At 37.2% G+C, this 21,221-nt stretch overlaps 1 protein-coding gene across 4 annotated transcripts in view; it reads left to right on the top strand.

The window, feature by feature from the left end:
- The window catches only part of qkib (QKI, KH domain containing, RNA binding b), a 97,151-nt gene that overhangs the window by 38,453 nt on the left and 37,477 nt on the right, over positions 1–21,221 (top strand). For all 4 annotated transcript variants that reach the window (XM_079439610.1, XM_079439609.1, XM_079439607.1 and 1 more), the window contains exon 3: positions 8,008–8,124. In XM_079439610.1, coding sequence (XP_079295736.1) covers positions 8,008–8,124 — 117 coding nt within the window. The remainder of the gene's footprint in view (positions 1–8,007; positions 8,125–21,221) is intronic.

Below are 21,221 nucleotides of genomic sequence, written 5' to 3'. Positions count from 1 at the left end.
GCGGGTTCGAGTCCCCGGCCGGCAGGGTGGGTGGGGGAAGTGAATGTCCAGCGCTCTCTCCACCCTCAATACCACGACTGAGGTGCCCTTGAGCAAGGCACCGAACCCCCAACTGCTCCCCGGGCGCTGCAGCATAAAATGGCTGCCCACTGCTCCGGGTGTATGTTCACGATGTGTGTGTGTTCACTGCTGTGTGTGTGCACGTTGGATGGGTTAAATGCAGAGCACGAATTCCGAGTATGGGTCACCATACTTGGCTGAATGTCACTTCACTTCACACACTTCACTCACCACCCCTTCGGGGGTCTCTAGAGCAGCTAGTTTACACCAGAGGCCAGTCTTGAGAGACTGGTTCCCTTAGTAGACCATTTAGCAGCATGGAAACTACTGCCAAATGTGTCACGATGGGTCCTGCAGACTGTAGAGAGAGGCTACAGAATCCAGTTTGGTTCTCCACCGCCTCGATTCAACTGGGTTATTCCCACTCTGGTGGGCCCCGAGCAGGCTCTGGTAATAGAACGAGAAGTAAACACTCTCTTGAGGAAGGAGGCCATCGAGGTGGTCCCTCTCCATGAAAGGGAGTCCGGGTTCTACAACCGGTACTTCACAGTTCCAAAGAAGGATGGGGGTTGCGTCCGATTTTAGATCTTCTTCAGCTGAACTGCTCAGTCATGCAACTGAAGTTCAAGATGCTGACACTCAAACAGTTCGTGTCTCAGATCAGGTCCGAGGAATGGTTTGTCATGATCGATCTGAAGTACGCATACTTCCATGTCTCCCTCCTTCCCACTCACAGGAAGTTCCTGAGGTTTGCTTTCGGGGGCAAAGCTTACCAGTATCGGGTTCTTCCGTTTGGCCTAGCACTCTCACCCCACACTTTCACGAAGTGTGTGGATGCTGCGTTAGCTCCGTTGCAACTACAGGGCATCCGCATACTCAATTACATCGACGATTGGTTGATTCTCGCTCAATCAGAGCAGATGGCGGTTCGTCATCGAGACGTCGTTCTTGCCCACATGAAAATGCTCGGGTTAAGACTGAATGCCAAGAAAAGTGTGCTTTCTCCGGCTCAGAGAACCACTTATCTGGGTGTATTGTGGGATTAGCTCACGATGCAGGCTCGTATGACACCTGCTCGGATCGAGTCGATCCTCACGCAGTCGCGAGGGTGAAAGAAGGCCGGTCACTTACTGTGAAGCATTTTCAGAGACTGCTGGGTCTGATGCCAGTTGCGTCCAACGTGATACCTATTGGCCTGCTGTACATGAGACCCCTACAGTGGTGGCTCAAGACCAAGAGGTTTTCACATGATCAAGGTCACGTGGCGATGCCTACGCACCTTAGACATGTGGAGGAAGCCTTGGTTCTTGTATCAGGGCCCGGTGTTGGGAGCTCCTTTTCGCCGCGTGACACTAGCAACGAATGCGTCCCTCACCATTGGGGAGCGGTAATGCGTGGCCACCCTGCCCACGGTCTGTGGAGTGGTCGCCATCTCACGTGGCATCTCAATCGCCTAGAGATGCTGGCCGTGCTGCGTGCACTAAAGTATTTCCTCCCAGACCTGAGAGATCACCATGCGTTGGTGCACACCGACAACACATCGGTGGTCGCTTATCTCAACCACCAAGGAGGTCTGCACACGCGCCCCCTATGCACACTTATCCTTTTAACCCAAAGTGTACTGCGTTTTGCTTTGCCAAGATTGTCACCAAACAAACTGTCTTCGGTCCTGTGGTCCAGTAAGCCCGATCTCACTGCAATTCGTACATATTTTACGAGGTGGCTAATTCGTATGAATTTGTACGAATAACCTACACCTAACCCCACCCCTAAACCTACCCGTCACTGGGGTTTAGACAAATCGTACAAAATCGTAGGAGTAAGGTCGTATGAATTCATATGAATTAGTCACCTCGTAAAATACATACGAATTGGTAGTGAGATAGCAAACTGTTAGTGAACTGTTCTTAAAAGAACCATTTTAATGATCTAAGGGATTTTTTTCCATTATAAAAAACCTTTTGTGCAATGGAAAGTTTCATCAGTGCCAAAAAAGACCCTTGATTTTTAAGAGTGTAGACTAATATTTTTAAGTTAAAGGCTCCAAAAGGGGCTTTCCACAGCAATACTATAGAACACTCTTAAAAATGAAGGTTATTTAATGGCAACAATGGTTCATTTAACATCCATAAAAACTTTCCATTGGACAAAAGGTTCTTTATACTGGAAAAGGGGTCTTTTGATTAATAAAATGTTCTTCACACTAGGAAAATAGTGGTTCTTTTAAGACCTGTTCACTGAAAGGTTCTTTGAGGAACCAAAAATGGTTCTTAAATGGCATCACTGTGAAAAATCGACTTTTTTAACCTTTATGGGTTCCTCAAAGAATCTTCAGTGAACAAATTCTAAAAGAGACATTTTTTCTCCATGTGAAGAACATTTTAATAATCTAAAGAGCCTTTTTTCCATTATAAAGAACCTTTAGTGCGATGTAAGGCTCCATGGATTTTTCTTTGTGGAGCCATTGATAAAGAGTTAATAAAGAGCCTTTATTTTTAAGAGTGTGCGCTGATATACTTGAGTTAGTTCACAGTGGCCCATGCGTCTTCAGTTCTGCACAGTATCACACCGACAGCACCTCCCACACAAACAGACACATCTCACGCTAACTTATTCACGCAAGCAAATATGTTCCGTGCATCGGCCTCCATCCATTGCCCTGACATCACCTGACAGCGAGGAAGATGAAAATTTAATTCATCTTTTCTTCTCGTCACTCTCTACAAGAACACACCTAGACACTCACGCAGCCCTCTTCACACACTTGCATGCAGACATTCATCAAAGCATCAAAGGAGCTTTGTGAGATGCACAGCAGGAGTAGGCCCACACAAAAGGCGCAGGTACAAGAGAGCGAGATTGTGTGTGTTTGATAGGAGAGCTTCGGGTGACAGCCGGTGAGTTGAGAGGTGGGGAAGTGTTGCATCCATTCTTTTAGGCGAGACGATGCTGTCACTTATGCTTTTGGTGTGCAGTGTGTGTGAGAGTATGTGGAGTCTGTATGTGGCGGCTTCACTTCCTGTTTTTTTGTCTTTTTTGGGAGACAGACTAATGGGATATATGCCTGCAGTGTTTGTGAAATGGGAGTTTAAGCTTTCAGAATCAAATGTTTTTGTATTCCTAAATCATTTTTGTCCTACAGTCAACATGAAATCCAAATTGACCCCATTTATTACATTATTTTTTACTGAACATAGAACAAAAAGGGTTCCAGGCAAAATCCCATTCATCTTCTTTAATTGATAACATATAAACCTAATTTGTGTAAATTTTATATTTTAAATAACGTTAATTGTTTTTTGAAGAAGTCTCTTATGCTCACCAGGGCTGTATTTATTTCATACAAAAAATATTATATATTATGAAATATTATTTCAATTTAAAATAACTGTTTTCTATTTGAATACATAATGTAATTTATTCTTCCGTTGTAAAGATGAATTTTCATCATCATTACTACAGTCTTCAGTGTCACATCATTCTAATATGATGAAAAAAAAGATTTTTGATTATTATCCATGTTGAAAATGGTGGTGCTGCTTTATTTTTTATTTCTGTATTTATTTATTCTATTTTATTTATTTTTTTGTGAAAACCATGATATATTTGTTTCAGGATGCTTTGATGCATAGAATGTTCAAAAGAATAGTGTTTATTTGAAATATACATTTAAATTTTTTTAATCTTACCCAAAACTTTTGAATTGTAGTTTGTCATGGTTTCGAGAAAAATATTAAGCAAAAGCAAAAAAAAAAAAAAAAAGTTTTCATGGATGTTGAAAACAGGAATAAATTACATATACAGTGTCTTTGCTGAATAAAAGTATTAACTTCTATTCTATTGATTCAATTATGTAATTTGCAAAGCTTCATGGAATGAGTCACTTTTATAGGGTTTTTTATTGATTGATTGATTGATTGATTGATTGCTTTCTTTTAATAATAATTAAAAAAAAAAACATTAAATACTCCTGGAACCAAGATATTAAATACCACTGAAAAAGTGGGTGGATACTATTGTATTTCAATATACGTCATATGTCAACAATTAAATGTGATGCGAATACTGTTTAATGACATCTTTATGAATAGCTTCAGAATTAGATGATATATTCACTTTGATGGTTATCCACTAATGAACCCATTGAATTCAATATTAAATGTTTAAAAGATGAGACGTGTTTGATCAGTTTTATGAGATTTTATAGTTTCATATTTCACATCACTATATGTGAAGGACACTGCAGCAGATTTTTCCCATCAGGGGATACTCGCCAGCATCTCTGAAACCCAACAGCAGAGTAAAGGCGAGTTTTTTCAAATCTGTCCGTATGTGCCTGTGTTCAAGTGCTCTCACCAGGCCCGAGCGTCACATAATCCAGACGGAGAGCGGAGGTCATCCGACCGTCTGTGAGCCGCTACGGAGATCTGTGTGTGTAATCCCGGCAGATGTGTGAATACAGCAGGGAGACCTCCGATGTATAATTTGCGCCTGCTGCTTTCAGAGTGAAGCCGTTCCTTCTGGAGTCTCTTGCACTGATTACCCAATCTCCAAGGGCACCTTGGAAATTCGCCTGTGCAGGCCTGAAGAAAAGACTTTGATTTGATATACCAAGCAGTTTTCCATCACGTAGCGACAGTGGCTCTGAACATACATGACCTCTGAGATGGCTTGGCTTCCGAAAGGGCTTGTTATTTCCATTGGTGGTCCATGAGGGTAATTTCCAGGCAGGCTCATATGTATATAAATATCAAGTAAGAAGTGTATTATCTTTTTTTTTTTTTTTTTTTTTAAGTGGAATACATCCTTGTTATGGCATATATGTGGCCCTTTTATTCAGTTTTTTAAAACTGATATTTTAACTAAAGTCTCTCTTCACCTGTTGCATTAACCACAAGTAGGCTTAATAACACACTAGCGATACTAATACTGGTTTACTTTTTTTTGTGAATATTGTGCTAATTTAATTTATTCTTCCTGGTGTGCAAGCATTTTGGATGGAAATAAATTATATTTCATCATTTGAATAGCAATTCTAAGTTGTTATTTTACTTATCAGTGCTCATTACTTACAGTATTTTACTTTTATTTACCTGTCAGCTTCCTCTGGCACTTGTGCAGTGATTAAAACCAGGGTTTGACTGTGCATGGAAGAAAAATATAATTTTGTATAAACTAATTGCATTGCATGCACATTAATACGTAAAGTGATTATTCATGATCATTTTAATTACGTGTCAGTGAATATATGAAATATATGAACATTTGCAAACATGAACAAACTGTGGAAATTTGGTTATCTTGACTGTGTGATGCTCTTAGACAGACACTTTCGTTTAAAAATGATTTATTAGCATGTAAAAAGTGCTGTATGTATATTGTAATAGGTTTATTAATAATAAAAACGTGGATCTTTTTTATGTACATGCAAAAATGAACACAACTTTTATTTGAACACACACGCATACAAATGTAATAAACGCATGTGCTTTGTGCCTGCAAGTAAAATTGAATTGCTTCTTTTCATTCATATCCACAAGGCTCTTGGACAGGGATGAAGGGTGCCAGAATAAAAAAATAAAAGCTGCACAAACACATACTCAGTGACTATGTTTTACCAGTAGTCGATTATGTATGGAGTCAGTCATGTGAAAAGAGCGTAGCATCGGAATACCAAACACATTGATAAAGCAGACCCCGAAGGCTTATTGATTAGAGCAGGAGGCCTGTTGTGTAAAATGGGATTTTACAGAACGCAAGGCTGCATGTCTCCAAAACAAACTGCCGCTGCACGTCACACTGACTGTTTTAGAATGGAGTTCCCTAAAGGAGAGAAAGAAATGCAGCATGCAAACTTCCTAAAAAAAAATTAAGATAAAAATAGCGATCACATGACTGTACAGTTTCACACAATGCACAAGATTAGGAAGTATGCAGAAATAATTGTGGGTTGTGATCTGGGGTTATTGAGTTGTATGTTAAATAATCTGAAGTAACAGGTCAAATATAGATTTTTTTTATTTAAACTAGACTACCAGTGGACAGTAAGATTTTTAATGTTTTTTTTTAAATAGAAAACAATTATTTTCAATAGTAAAAATATTTCAAAATATTACTGTTTTTGCTGCATTTTGGATCAAATAAATGCAGGCTTGGTGAGCTGAAGAGACTTCTTTAAAAAACGTTGAAAAACTTACTGTCCAAAACCTTTTGATTGGTAGTGAATATTATCCAAGTTAATATTTGTATGCATTGAAACTATGCATTGAATCCATCATTTATGACATTTACAGGATGTTTCTGTTTCCTATAAATGCTGTTCTTTTGAACTTTCTGTTCATCAAATATTCCTGGAAAGAAAATGCATGGTTTCCACAAATATATTAAGCAGCACAACTGTTTTCAACATTGATAATAATCAGAAATGTTTCTTGAGCTGCAAATCAGTATATTAGAATGATTTCTGAAAGATCATGAAGACTGCAGAAATGATGCTGAAAATTAGCTCACAGGGATAAATTACATTATAAAATGTTCAAATAGAAAGCAATTATTATAATTACTGCTTTTTACTGTATTTTTGGCTTTTATTTGTTTATACATTTCTAAAAAATGCAGCCTTGGTGTGTATGAGACACACAGAAAGACTTAAACTGACCCCAAACTTTTTAATAATAGTGCATTCAGAGTCGGTCTGTTATTGTAATGTAACACAAGCTCACCCACACTTGCCAGCCAGTTGCATGACAGGCTATAGAACCAGGCCAGAGCCTTTGACCGACAGCCTTCGGGTCAATGCTGATATACCTGATCGATTAGGTGAGCAATTGGCGGCTCTTATCTTGTCAGTGAAGGCCCAGAAGAGGCGCTGGCATATGGGAGGCTATCGGCTGCTGCTCTCTGCACATTGTCTGAGTCCCGGCTGATGAGCTCCACGATAGCACTTAGGCAGCCTGCTCAAGTAAAGTATCTCCCAGGGAATTTCATTCACTCTCGTTAAACCATCTCACATGTCCGTGATCACTTTAGAACCTAGCCAGGGTCAGAAATTAACCACAGTTCAAGGAAAGTGCCAAAACGCCACAATGTTGATGCGGGGGCAAAAAAAATATATATGAAACAAGTATTGGCCTGTTGCAGTATCTGTGTATTCAACGTCTAAGAAGCAAGTGATGTTTAATGTGTAATAAATTGAAATGGTTTTTGTTTCTTCAAGTATATACTGTATATATATATATCAATTTTCACAAACCCAAGGACAAAGCATAAACATTTCAATAACCCTGAGTAAACAGATGCATTTTCAATTGCGTTTTGAAGGTGGATGAGATACAGTTTCACAGAGACGCTGGGCGAGGAATTTCCAGTATGTGCTGTAGGGGTCAAGACACTGAAAGACCGTCCATCCATTGAAGGACCGTTTACTCTCTGAAAAAAATGGTACAAAAGCTGTCTCTGGGGTGGTAACAAAACCGTATTTACCCCTGAAGTATACATATTAGTACCTAAATTATACATTTTAGTGCCTTCTGAAAGGTTACCGCCCCAATGAAATCTTTTGTACCATTTTCAGAGTGTTAATAAACTGTCTCCAGAAGGCCTAAGTAGAAAGCAGGAGAAAAAGGATGAATCAGATCAGCTAAATAGTGTGGTGCAGAACCATGAAGGGCTTAAAAATGGTAATTATGATTCTTGTACTGAGTGTGATAAGCAGCCAGGTAGGAGCCAGTGTAGGAGTGATTAGGAATTACATTAAAATTACTTAAAACTTAAGAATAGTATGTGTACTGCTCCCTGCATAATAATGCTTCACTATAGAGAAGAAATTTGAAAGTAATATGAAATGTACATTTTTATTGTTGATGCAAACTGTCAAATGTCAAATCCTTTATCGCTCCATTCGGATGCAGATGCAGTGAGTGAGATGTGTGTGTTTGTGTGTTGCAGTTTAATTTTGTGGGCCGGATCTTGGGACCACGGGGGCTCACAGCCAAACAGCTGGAGGCAGAGACAGGATGTAAGATCATGGTGAGGGGGAAAGGCTCCATGAGGGACAAGAAGAAGGTAAGAGCTACAAACACACGCACATGGACAAACATTCACTAACACATACTTACACACTTATAATAAACACACATGTTCATAGAGACAAAGTGTCATTATTCTGTAACATTTTATAATATAAAGTGACAAACCACTTGTTAGAGTCAGTTCAGGTACATTTCTTCACTTTTTGTCGTTAAGTTGACTAGAAAAAAATGTCCCAAATATCCTGAATTAACCCCTAAATCATAAGCAAACTATTATTTTAAAGTTAATTCAAAACTGTAGTCTCTTGTTAATACCTTAATATATACAAATAGTGATTCTAAAGTCATGGTTTATGGTTATTAGGAGAAAATATTCAATAGTCACTTTAGATTAGGTCGCGAAAAAACTAAATTGCCATTAAATTAATTAAGTGTTTCTAACGTTTACTTGATATTTTTTCAATTAATTCATAGTAAGTTTCCCAAAAATATATATATAAAAAAAAAAACATTAATCATAAATGTGTAGGTATTTACTTTATAAATAAACATTTATTTGCTATTACTTAATAACCTTTTAATGTTTGATGTTATGAACCATATATATATATATATATATATATATATATATATATATATATATATCAGATCCCTTAACCCTATTCCTAATCCTAAATAGTAAAAAAAAAAGTAATTATAATAATAACATAGCAGGCAGAAAAAAGTGTACAGTGACGATAGTTGCAGTATACCAGTATACAGATCATTTTCTTCCACTGGACCTCTCCTATCTCTATAAAATAAAATCTCTAAAAATTCTAAAAAGTCACACAGAACAGGTAGTTATAATTATATAAATTAATCATCTGTATTAAATGCAAAACAATCTCATAATTATTCATTTGCAAATAATAATTTGTAAATTACAGTGACAATAAATGAAGAAATTTCTATTGCACTTATTACATAATTACACTTATTTCAAAGTAGAAGCTACAATTTATAAACTATGAATAAACTAACTAACATTTTGCAAATTATACTTCCGTGTTTTATTATTGTGAACTTATAAAGTGTTACCTTTTCTTTCTGTCTTTCTTTCTTTCTTTCTTTCTTTTTTTACCACAACTGCCATTTGTTGGTAAATTGAGAATATTTACAAGCACTAAATATTTCTCATGGGCCATGAAACATTTACCATATATTATATTATATTAAATTATATTAATTATATTATATTATATTATATTATATTATATTATATTATATTATATTATATTATATTATATTATATTATATTATATTATATTAGTGTCTTTGTTGCAGTCGTTTACCTGTTTTAATTTAGTTTTGAGATTGCGTCACTTACAGAATCACAGTCTTTATTTCTCAGCAATAGTGTCAGAGACAATAACATGATGTTGTTACTTTTGTGGAATGGAATATTATATATCTGACATTTTCCACTAAGGAAAAAAAGATGAGTCATGATATTCTGTTTTTTTTGTTTGTTTTTTTTCATTATTATTATTTATTTTCTTGACTTCTCTTACATTTATGATGGTTAGGCTATTTAAACTATATAACACTGCAGTTCCAGAATATCACGTCGATTGGTGAGTGTTCATTTTGGACCACGGAGACACACATAACACATGCATGAACAATCATGACAAACTCACGATCACACCAGATGGAAGAATCTGATTGGCTGGTTTCATCTTCACACATCCATATGCTTAAACATATTGCTCATTTTGAACACGCACTCAAAATCCACTCCGTCAGCAACTGTGTCCGGATGACAGACGCACCGGCGCTCACGATCAGGCAGAGTTTACATGCGTACGGTTTGTTCGAGAGTAAACTAGCCTGGTCCAGTCTGCACTGCCCAACAGGGATACTTTGCAGGGAATAACAAGCCCTCCCCTCACTCCTGAGAGCCGTGGGCAGGTGTTCAAACATTGTCCTTGGCCCCAGATGAGTGGGGGCTGGATCCTGTTGCCCTGCCAGGGCTCCTCTCCCAGTCGAACCCCAGTCAAAGTACGACACGCTGGGCCAGCGACGCCGGGGCGGTGTGGGTCACGGGATGGTCTGGAAGCACGGGGTCACATTCAATGTCCATCATTAACACTTGAGCAAACACACATGTTCACATGAACACAAACACGCAGTTTATTATCATTGGGATTATTGGGATTTTTGGGAGCAAAGCACAGTACGCCTGCACTACTACACAGATGTGCACGATCACACACACACACACACGTTCACATATGTATCTGATCTGGAGGCGCATTTGTGTTTCCATTAGTTGGGCAGGACCTGTATTTGGACAAATGCTGGAAGTGGATAGTTATCCGAGCCCATCCCGGGTGACCGCGAGGATCCAGAGGAAAATAAAACAAGTGCTCTGTGAAAAGCACTGTTGTCATCTCCAGCATTTCATGCACATCTGGATCGGCTCTGGATCCTGTCAGAGCGCGCAGCTGGTCGTCCGCGGATCGGATCTCAGCTGTGTGCGCGTGCATGCACCGCCGATGGCCCCTTTCTGAGAGTACAACCCGTTCGATGCTGACGGGGTCAATCGAAGCTCTTGTGCAAACATTCACATGTGTGTTTAAAGGTTCTGCTGTCTCAAGCTGCTTCGGTGGATAGTGGAAAATATCATGCCTGTGTCCTTTGTTTCTCATGATCTCTTCACCTCCTACCTTGCATCTGTCATTCACTATCATTATATATCCAACATGCCATGGACGTCTGATGCATGGCCATAGCCAGGCTTTGAAAATTAGTGAGGTCTGGGGTGGGGTTAAGAACAGTGCTGTAATAACCCCTACAAATACAACTCATTATATACACTAACACTTTAAAAGGGACAGACATATAGATGTTTGGGAAAGATGTTTTCTCTGTTTTGGAGGGATGAATATTGTTAAATCATACCATATTTATTGCATCAAAATTTATTAATACTTTACTATAGATTAGGGGTGGATAATTTTATCAGTTGTTTTTTTATTCAACACAAATATGACGCAGGACCACAAAACTAGTCATAAGGGTAACTTTTTGAAATTGAGATTTATGCATCGCCTGTAAGATGAATAAATAATCTTTCTATTGATGCATGGTTTGTTAGGATAGGACCATATTTGGCCGAGATACAACTATTTTCAAAATCTGGAATCTGAGGGTGCAAAAAATCTAAATATTAAGAAAATTGCCTTTAAAGTTTTCCAAATGAAGTTTTTAGCAATGCATATTACTAATCAAAAATTAAGTTTTGATATATTTGCGGTAGGAAATGTACCTTCATGGAACAATTAATATCCTAATGATTTCTGGCATAAAAGAAAAATTATCATTTTGACCCATACAATGTATTTTTGGCTATTGCTACAAATATACCCCAGCGACGTAAGACTGGTTTTGTGGTCCAGGGTCACAGATTAGCTACTGTTATAGTTTTCATTAATAATTATTGCTTTATAGATGATAACTTTGTCTAGTGTATTTTTTTGCATGATTTGGTGACAATTTAACTGCTATACTGAATGAAATAAGGTAGATTTCTTCAAGGCTAGTGTTTGCATATTTCATTCATTCTGTAACCTACTTGTTCTGCACTAGTGTACTAGTGTTAAATACTTTTTGATAGCGTTGATAAGGTTACTGACAGATAATATCAAGATGTTTTTTTTTTTGCGTTCGCCTTACCGAATGTGGAATCCTGTCCATGGGCTTTTTTGATTACTGTCAGTTTTAGTGCCGGTGTCCTGACATTTTATCCTACCCGTCAGATTTTCCTACCGGGGCTTACTGTGCATGCGCACATCAATATTTTGTCCTTTTTATCACGCTGAACAACAATATTTAATGGATCTGCATTACTGTAAGGGGTAGGTTTCGGGTTGGGGTAGGGGTAGATGTTAATAAAACACAATCTAATAGGTAGAAAAAATATTTATTGTTGGTTTCCGGTAGCTGTATCCCTTCTAGTCACAACCGCGAATATAACACATAATTACTGTATATACACTACTGTAAGGGTAGGTGTAGGGTTGTGGCAGGTGTAGACATTAATAAATCATAATTTAACAGGTAGCATTTTTCATTGTCAATTTGTACTACCAATTTGGTAGGAAAATCTGACAGGGTAGCACAAATCGACTGAACAGGGGTGACACAGTGTTGCCAGATATTGCTATGAAAACAAATTAAAAACAAAAAAATTTATAAATAAACTGCAATAAGTTCAAATCTTTTGTAAATAAGATAAGACAAAGATATCGCTAACCCTAAACTGCAACTTCCCACTTTATTATCTTTCTAAAGCATCAAATTAAGCAGAAAAGACAAGTCCAAAGACGCTTATAATTACTGAATCTGGCAACAAGGTGGAGGCTACGCCCGTGCCTTCACTCACAACTCTCTCTCAAGCCTCATTCACTCCGCCAGCATCTCACAGCAATCTTTTTCATACCACTGACACTAAACATCCTTGCAAACTGTCTAAAGTTAATTATACATGCAGACACTCATATGAGGAGTTTTGAACCGCAAATTAGTCATTCAGAGAACAATTTTACGTTTGAACATTTACCGAGGTCTGGTCATGGTCTGATGGAACATTTTACATTAGGGCCCTATATATAAGGACCTAGCATTGCTTAATACAATTACTCAACAAAACATTTTTACAGCATTTATTAATTTTGATTGTTGTTTAATTTTTATATACATTACCATTCAAAAACATTACCTTGTTTTAGCAAGGATACTTTAATCAACATATTAGAATGATTGACACACTGACTACAGACTCACCCCAGTCCTATTAGAATACTGTTTTTGTAGAAATTAAAAAACAAACAAACAAACATAATTTTATCTATAAATAGATTAAATTGAATGTTATTGATCGGAAATTCTAAATGAATCTGCCTAGCTGAAATATATTGTCTGTCAACATAAACACTCATTTTAGCTGCTGTTATGCTGCGTTTATGAGAGTGTGAATGTAGAATAGCGTGTGGATGAAACATGACACGAAGGACAAGGATGTTTGCCTGAGACAGGAATAATCTAATCAATTGCATATAGGTAGAATAAGCCACATGGAATCTGCATCCTCCACAGGAGCAGAATGCATGCCATTCATGAAAATCTGCAAATCCCTGAAGTGTTTTAACTTCAGCAGGTAATGTCTCACTATTTTTTTGTTACAGATGTGATAGCTCAATAATGCAGATGATTAACGAGAGGAATTTCTAAAGGCAAAAGAATCTCTCTTGAAGTCATTCATTATAACTAAACATTTATATCCAAGCAATATATTAATTAAGCAACATATTAACAGTTCCCAATTCATTTTGGAGAGCTCTTAAAAGTGTGAACATTTATTGTGAACATCTCTAGTGAAGGGTTTGCGACTGTATGCATTCTTCTGACATTTTTGTCATTGAATAGCAATTCCACAGGCAGTTCATGTCTATTAGTGTCATTATTATTGGTGAGGAGGCGATTTTCTCTCTGCTTGCTCCTGTAGTTCATAGACTCTTGGAAACTTGTTGCTGCAACAGCAGCTTTCAACAGCTTAATCTCATGAGATACCATGAGCGTTTTCCGCTGTTAAAACATTGTCACATTGTGGATGGCCTTTAAACATAACTTAGTTAGTCTTTCTCTGTCTCACCTATGCCGTAAGCACAAATTTGATGTAAAGGAAATAGACAAGTGGCAACAAGAGCGCTGAAATTGTGAAACCGTGAGCATCTATCCAGCACTCATTTACTGATGTACTGATGTACATTTACTGATGTAAATATCGAACATTCAGCACTGTCCCACTGTAAGCAGATGTGTAAACACACAATAGTTTCCAGATGGGAGTTACTAGTTACAAAGTGTTTCTTAGCAGTTCCTTGTTCATTTTTAAAATCTATTTTACTGTATAGCACAGGACAAAATGTAAAGATTTGGAGGTCCATTTAAAAACCAAAATTGGCAGACATTCTACTATGTGTGTGTGTGTGTGTGTGTGTGTGTGTGTGTGTGTGTGTGTGTGTGTGTTACTAACAGAATGATTAAAGAATAAATAGGAATTTTAAAATATATATAAAATTCCGTAAAATAGTATTTTCTGTAAATAAATAAATTAAATAATAAAACACTAAAAAATAATATCAATGAATTTAAATGCTTGATATTATATGATATTAAAGTAAATGAATTTAGGCATTACAACATTATAACGAACAAAATAAAAAAATTGATTTTCATTTTTCAATTTATAGTCAATAACTGATACACGGATGAAAAAGTTTTGCAAATAGTATTTTGTGTAAATAAAAAAAAAAATAAAACATTAAAAACTCAAATTTAGGCATCACAACACTACAATGTACAAAATGAAAATTTGATATTCATTTTTAGATTTTCTAAAGATTACAGTTAGTAATATTATTAAATAGTGTTTTTATAAATGAACTTTGATGACAATGTAATTTAAATGTAAAAATATGGAAAATAAGCATCAAATATCCAATATTATATCCTATTTCAATCAATACTGATTAATTTAATAAGTCTAATTTCAACCTTCAAAACTAAGCCATGGAATTTGAAGAAAAAGTAGCGTGCACTAAATTAATTGTAGATCAGCCCAGGGCACGTAGGGACTCTTGACGCTGATATACAAAGTTAATATGGAGCGTGTTGTCTTGCTGATGTAATTGCCGTCATCTTTGTTCTGACGGGGCTTGTCAGAGAGACTGAGCTGCAGTGTTGGGCCAGCTGGCAATTACTGTTATTAGAGCTGTCACAATCACTTCAGATTCATCCTCTCGCAGCATCACTAAACAGACCCGCGTGTGTGTTTTATTTGCATTTTGCATACATATTAAAGAGATTGTTCATGCATAACCATGGTAGTAGTTTAAACACACTGTCACTATGTAAATATCACTGTTATATTCAGTGCTTTGAGGTACCAGTGGATTTATGTAATATAAAGGGGTCATATTATAAGCAATTGCATTTTACTTGATTTGTTGTAGCAAAATAGTTCATCAAATTATGATGATTGAGTTATTTTATTTTAAGGTTCCTGATCATTTCAGTCTGATTTCTGTTTGAATTAAACATTTTCAAATATACAGGATTAAAAAGGCTTAAAAAACAAAAGTAATATAGGTTGAATTCAGATAAATTGGGGCACTTGTATATGGGTTAAAGATACTGTACATTTTGTGAATGTAAGATGCTGATCAATAACAATTACATATTATGTAAATCATACTGCAGTGAAAATACTTTGACATATTGCTTTCGTCCCAACTTCCATATCCGTCATTGGTCCAATATGTCAGACATGTGATAAGCAAGGCTTTATGGACTTCTCAGAAATTTAGATTGACAGATAAACAAACGCTAGTATATAAAATAAATGCTGGCATGAAAAAACAATTATGAACTGAAATGTTGACTTATATATGTTTGTCTGGCAGAAAACCTGATGAAATATCTCTAACAAAGGATGTGAACCTTTTTTCCTTTGCTCTTTAAAATCCTCTAACAAGATGCTTTGATGTAACTTGCTTTTACACAACCACCAAATCGTCTGGATTTGAGGGCAAAGCTCTCTGTCGTTCTCCTAAATCTATCCCGAGAGAGAGAGAGCCAGACTAGTGTTGAGTTCTCTCAAGAGTCTGCTGCTTGGTTGAGTTTTTCCTGAGAAATGTATACATTGTACAAACAAGATAATGAATCAGATGTGTCAGTCCTGCAGCAATAATCCTTAGAGATTTTTTGTAGTTTATAATCATCAACATGATTGACCCGAATCACTGAATCGTCAAAACATGAACCTGCTCTGAACCATGCAATGTTACTCCTCTCTGACCATGTTTACATGCACATTAAATATCATAATTAGGTTGGCTTGAGAAAGACTGCTGATCTTCTACTTAAGCTTATTATTATTCTTCTTAGCCAAATTTCTGAACGCATCTCCTCCTAGAGCTTTCAAGCTAGAACCACCAAACTCAGCCCAGCTCTTCAGACTGATCTCACTTAGTGTGCTATATCTTTTCTAACTGATCCGACTTATAGTTTTCATAAAAATGAATATTAAAAATCATAAAAATCCCATAGACTTACATTCATGGAATGTTCAGATGAGCCAAGACTATTCAAACTCCAACTGTCAAAATTCAAACGTAAACAAACTGAAGCCCATTAGACTCAATCAGACTTCCCTTCTATGTACTATTTCTAATCCATTCAAACTCATTCAAACTCATCTAATATTTCTAATTAATCTATCTATCCTAGCGACATGCTAATCATGCTAGAAACATACTAACAATATACTAGAAGTTTGCAAATCATGCTAGCAACCTGCTAGTCACTTGCTAATCATGCTATAAACATGCTAGTGACATGCTAGTAACTTGCTAATCATGCTAGAAACATGCTAGTGACATGCTAGTAACTTGCTAATCATGCTAGAAACATGCTAGTGACATGCTAGTAACTTGCTAATCATGCTAGAAACATGCTAGCAACATGCTAGTAACTTGCTAATCATGCTAGAAACATCCTAGCAACATGCTAGTCACTTGCTAATCATGCTATCAACATGCTAGTGACTTGCTAATCATGCTAGAAACATGCTAGTGACTTGCTAATCATGCTAGAAACATGCCAGCGACATGCTAGTCACTTGCTAGTCATGCTAACAACATGCTAGTCACTTGCTAATCATGCTACCAACCTGCATATGCATTTAACATGCTTATTTCTAATTAATCTATCTATCTATCTATCTATCTATCCTAGCAACATGCTAATCATGCTAGAAACATACATATAAACATAAACATACTAACAATATGCTAGAAGCTTGCAAATCATGCTAGCAACATGCTAATCATGCTAGCAACCTGCTAGTCACTTGCTAATCATGCTAGAAACATGCTAGCAACATGCTAGTCACTTGCTATCTATATATCTATCTATCTATCTATCTATCTATATCTATCTACCTGTCTATCTATCTATCTGTCTGTCTATCTGTGTAACTATCTATCTAAACTTTTAAACTGTTTCAAGATAATCATGCTAAAAACATGCTAGCAACAATATCTATGTAATCCATCCATCTAAATTTTCAAACTTCAAGCTTTTACAACTGCTTTTAAACTTTTAAACTTTAAGGCTAGGCTTTCTCAAGCCAACCTAAAGTTTGTCTTGACAAACTTTTTTATCTAGTTTGTTCATATTGCTGTTATGTTAACGTTATGTGTTAAACTGATTTTCCTTAACCAATTATGCTAATATTCTGGTTTCTAGAAATCTGAATAAGACAGCTGTCATGTACTAGTATTCATCTGAATTCTTTGTCATTTAAACACTAAAGTAATACTGAACACTACAATGTTTGTGAAAAAAGTTATAGAAGAAATTATTTTTTAGCTTTTTGTTATTTTAGTATTAACAAACAGAAAGAGAAAAATGTTTGATTTCCCTGCCCCATCTGCAATTGGTCAGACAAGTAGATAACTCACACTACTCGTTGAGCCAGCATTGCAACAGTATGTTAGACAAAACAAAGCAATATTATGATGAGTTACAGTGCTTCACTTTTTATGGAAACCAGACTGCTAATGGTTTACTTATAGCTGTCGTTACACATTAAGCTGAAATATGTGGATGTTTTAGCATTTTGTTTTTGCATTAAAATGACACATTTCAGCCTTTAAAGAAAGGAATATAAATCAATATACAGACAGCTGAAAGCACTGCAAGTCTTATGACCTACATTTTACAACTCATTACATTTTTGTATGCTGTTGTCAAAGACATGAATGAGAATGAATGAATTGACTAAATTACTGTGAACTACTGTGATGTAAATCACTGTACTACTAACACTGAATTGAAATAAGTCACAAGAGCAAGCAAATAGCTGGAAATATCATACATGTCCTGCTCCATGCATGCTGATTATGTTTGTTTGTAAGGCTGATTGCATGCATACATAAATATTTATAAACAGCTCTTTCGGAATAAAGGTATAATCATTTATAATGTTATTTGGTGGAATTTTGCGGGTAAAATCCAGTCATAGGATTTCAGTTCAACAAGATTGGGATGGTCTTGTAAGTTTGAAAATCTTCCCATCGAGATTTTGCATTGGTTTTCAAATCGGTCACATAAATTCACAACAGCTAGCTGCTTGGTTTCAAAGACTTCTGTTTGAGCTGTGCTTCATACATTGCCAAACTTTTGTATAAACTTAAAACAAGAAGTTGAGAAAACTCAAAAAAAAAAAAACTGCTGTAGCTGGTTGCCCTTAATTTTAAGTTGGCTCAACTTTTTTTTGTTTTGTTTTGTTTTTTTGTCCACAAAATTGTATTAACTTGACCTCACCTTAAAGGGATAGTTTACCCAAAAATTAAAACTAAGTCATCAATTACTCACTCTTCTGTTGTTCTTATGCTGTTTGCCCTTCTTACCTGTTATGTTTTCATTAATATTGATTTCCTGCAACTTATGTGCTTTTTCTGGGCGAGTCGGAGTGTACTGCTGCACTAATAGAGTCTCATGAGTGCACTACTGTGCACAGAAACCAACGGCCAGGGATAGGAATTTGGTTAAATAATACATAAAATTCCAGTTTGTTTTTCACCAAACCCTATCGTGTATCCCCAGAACACAGAGAATACGACACGTGCCGCATGAGATCCTTCTGTGCTACTTTTGTGTCTTTTTTAACATCTTAATGCTTAATTCACTGCCATTAAGCGCAAGCAGGACATTCCTTTAAATTTTCCTTATGTGGACTAAAAAGGAAAGAAAGCAATACAGCATTAGAACATCTTAATTTTCATTTTTGTCTCAACTATCCCTTTAAAGGCTGAATCAGAACATAGACCTTAATTGTACAATGATGTGTATGTAAACATGGTCATTGTGGTGAAATATATTGGTGAGTATGTTGAAGAACAAGCTCGTGTCTCATTACACTCCCCACTGCGTGTACCTTCGTCCTCTCCCAGCCGACTCGTGATATTACTTCCCAGAGCTTTCCACCGAGGGGTCGGCGCTCCTTCAGAGCAGCATTATTGCCTCAGTAAGGATTACAAAAGAGCAGGACAATGGATTTATGGACATTGATTGTGCTACTGCTGGGCTACGGCACGGGCAGCTCAAAGACAGTGCATGAGGGGAAAGATGTGTAAACAAAGGCCTAGTGGAGGGCCCCACAGTCAGACATATTTCCTGCGTTCAACGCTGAAGGTGCGTCACCTTGACTACCAGCCTGTCACCGGCTGCCCCGTAGGGCTGCAGAAGGAACAGCCACAGCCTGATGCAAGGCAACCTGCCTGGACCACGGGGAAAAAAAGTGTCTTAGCTGTATCTTACCCTCAGTCAGCCTGACACATACACACATGTACACACCACCTCTACTCCGGTCCCTCCTGGCCGGAGTGTTATTGACAGTGTGGCTGTGGGCGGGTAGCTGCGCTGTGACAATCAGCCTCAGAAGATCAATTTTTAGCACTTGTCACAACCAAGGAAAGCCAAGTAAATCAGCTAAACGAAACCAAAGGAGCGAATAGAGAGAAAAAGGAAGTGACCTCATAACACCCAAACACCACCATCCTGAATGGTAAATCATGTTGAGTGTGTTTGGCGATACGCAACCCCGTTTCCACCTTTCCTCACTTCACACCGAAAGGGGCAACAATGGATCCTTAATGAAAATCAGCAGGCAGAACGCAGGAACACAGACGCCGACGCTGATTGCCATCAATTTCCCATTTGCAGTCACAAGGAGAAAAAACGAGCTGTGTTTGCATATCTGATTATTGCATAAATCAGATCTTGGTTTTTCATTTGGAAATTCTTCAGGAAAACGAGAAAAACAGCAAAACAAGCCAAACGCAGACAAACAAAGCTGTGGTGTAGGCGAAGTGTAACGAGCCCCTTCAACTTAATGTGCTTTGGGTTTCTATCAATTAAGCTGTTTGCCCTCAGCAATCTTCAGAGCTTTTTAATCCAAAGTTTTCATGGTTTCCTGTCATATAATTTCGATTTTCAAAGCCCCTATATTTCCGTTCCACTAGCTGCACCAAACAAAACTGCAAAAATAGCTTGATTTTAATATTCTCTGAATATGAGTGGTATTTGCCTGTGCACATTTTCCACCACAATGCTTTGGCTATTATGCAGTTGCTATGCGGTTGCTGGGGTGTTCACTTTCTGATCTCATACTGGCCCTACTAATGTTTCCAAACAGGTTTCACAATCGCTTCCACTGCTCCGCGTCTGCCATTGGTCTGACAGATACAGATAGCCACGCCCCAAACTCACTCCATTGGTCGAGTTGCTGTGTGCTTCTAGTCTAGATTCTTAAACAAACAATGTTTTGAAAGCACCTCACAATGTTGAAAATTTTTCAACATACAAATGGCTTACTTGGTTGTCTCTGTATATTAAGCTGAGTTAAAAGCATATTAACTGAATAAATTTACATCAGCTTTGAGCACTGCTGAGCTCTAACTCACTTCAGCTGTGATCTAGTTTTGATTTGTTGCTCATGCTATTGTTGCTTCTCTCTGCTTGCTGTGAAGCTTTTGTCACTGCCTTTCTTGAGACTGTATGAATTTTACGAGGTCTCTTTTATAGAGCTCTGTCTCACAGGATGACATATACATGGCATTCTGACTTTTGCTTTGTAGCACACAGCAGATCAAAGAAGCAGCTTCTCCGTTTTATTTTTACTTTCACATCCTCTCTGTTGTAGTCTGTTTTTATTAGATTTGCAGTTGCACTTTGGTGTTATCAAGGTATCAAACTCCACAGCAAAAGTGGGAGCTGAGACAAGTCCCAACATCTTTCTTGAACCTCATCATATCAAACACATATCGTATTTCTGGTCAACTCTGTTAAAACATGTACATTGCAGCATAAGGGTCAAGGTTTGTGTCCCAAATGACGCAGTATACACTATGCACTATCTACCATCTATTGAAGTCCCTCCTCCTTTGGTACATAAGAAAAGATGCAACAGCTGAGTGCATAAAGTGTCTATTATTTGGACCCTTTCTTTGCTTTCTT

The sequence above is a fragment of the Barbus barbus genome (assembly GCF_936440315.1).
Source record: "Barbus barbus genome assembly, chromosome: 18".
Classification (NCBI taxonomy): Eukaryota; Metazoa; Chordata; class Actinopteri; order Cypriniformes; family Cyprinidae; genus Barbus; species Barbus barbus.
Note: the sequence above shows the minus strand (reverse complement) of the source record. Positions and strands in the feature narration are given on the sequence as shown.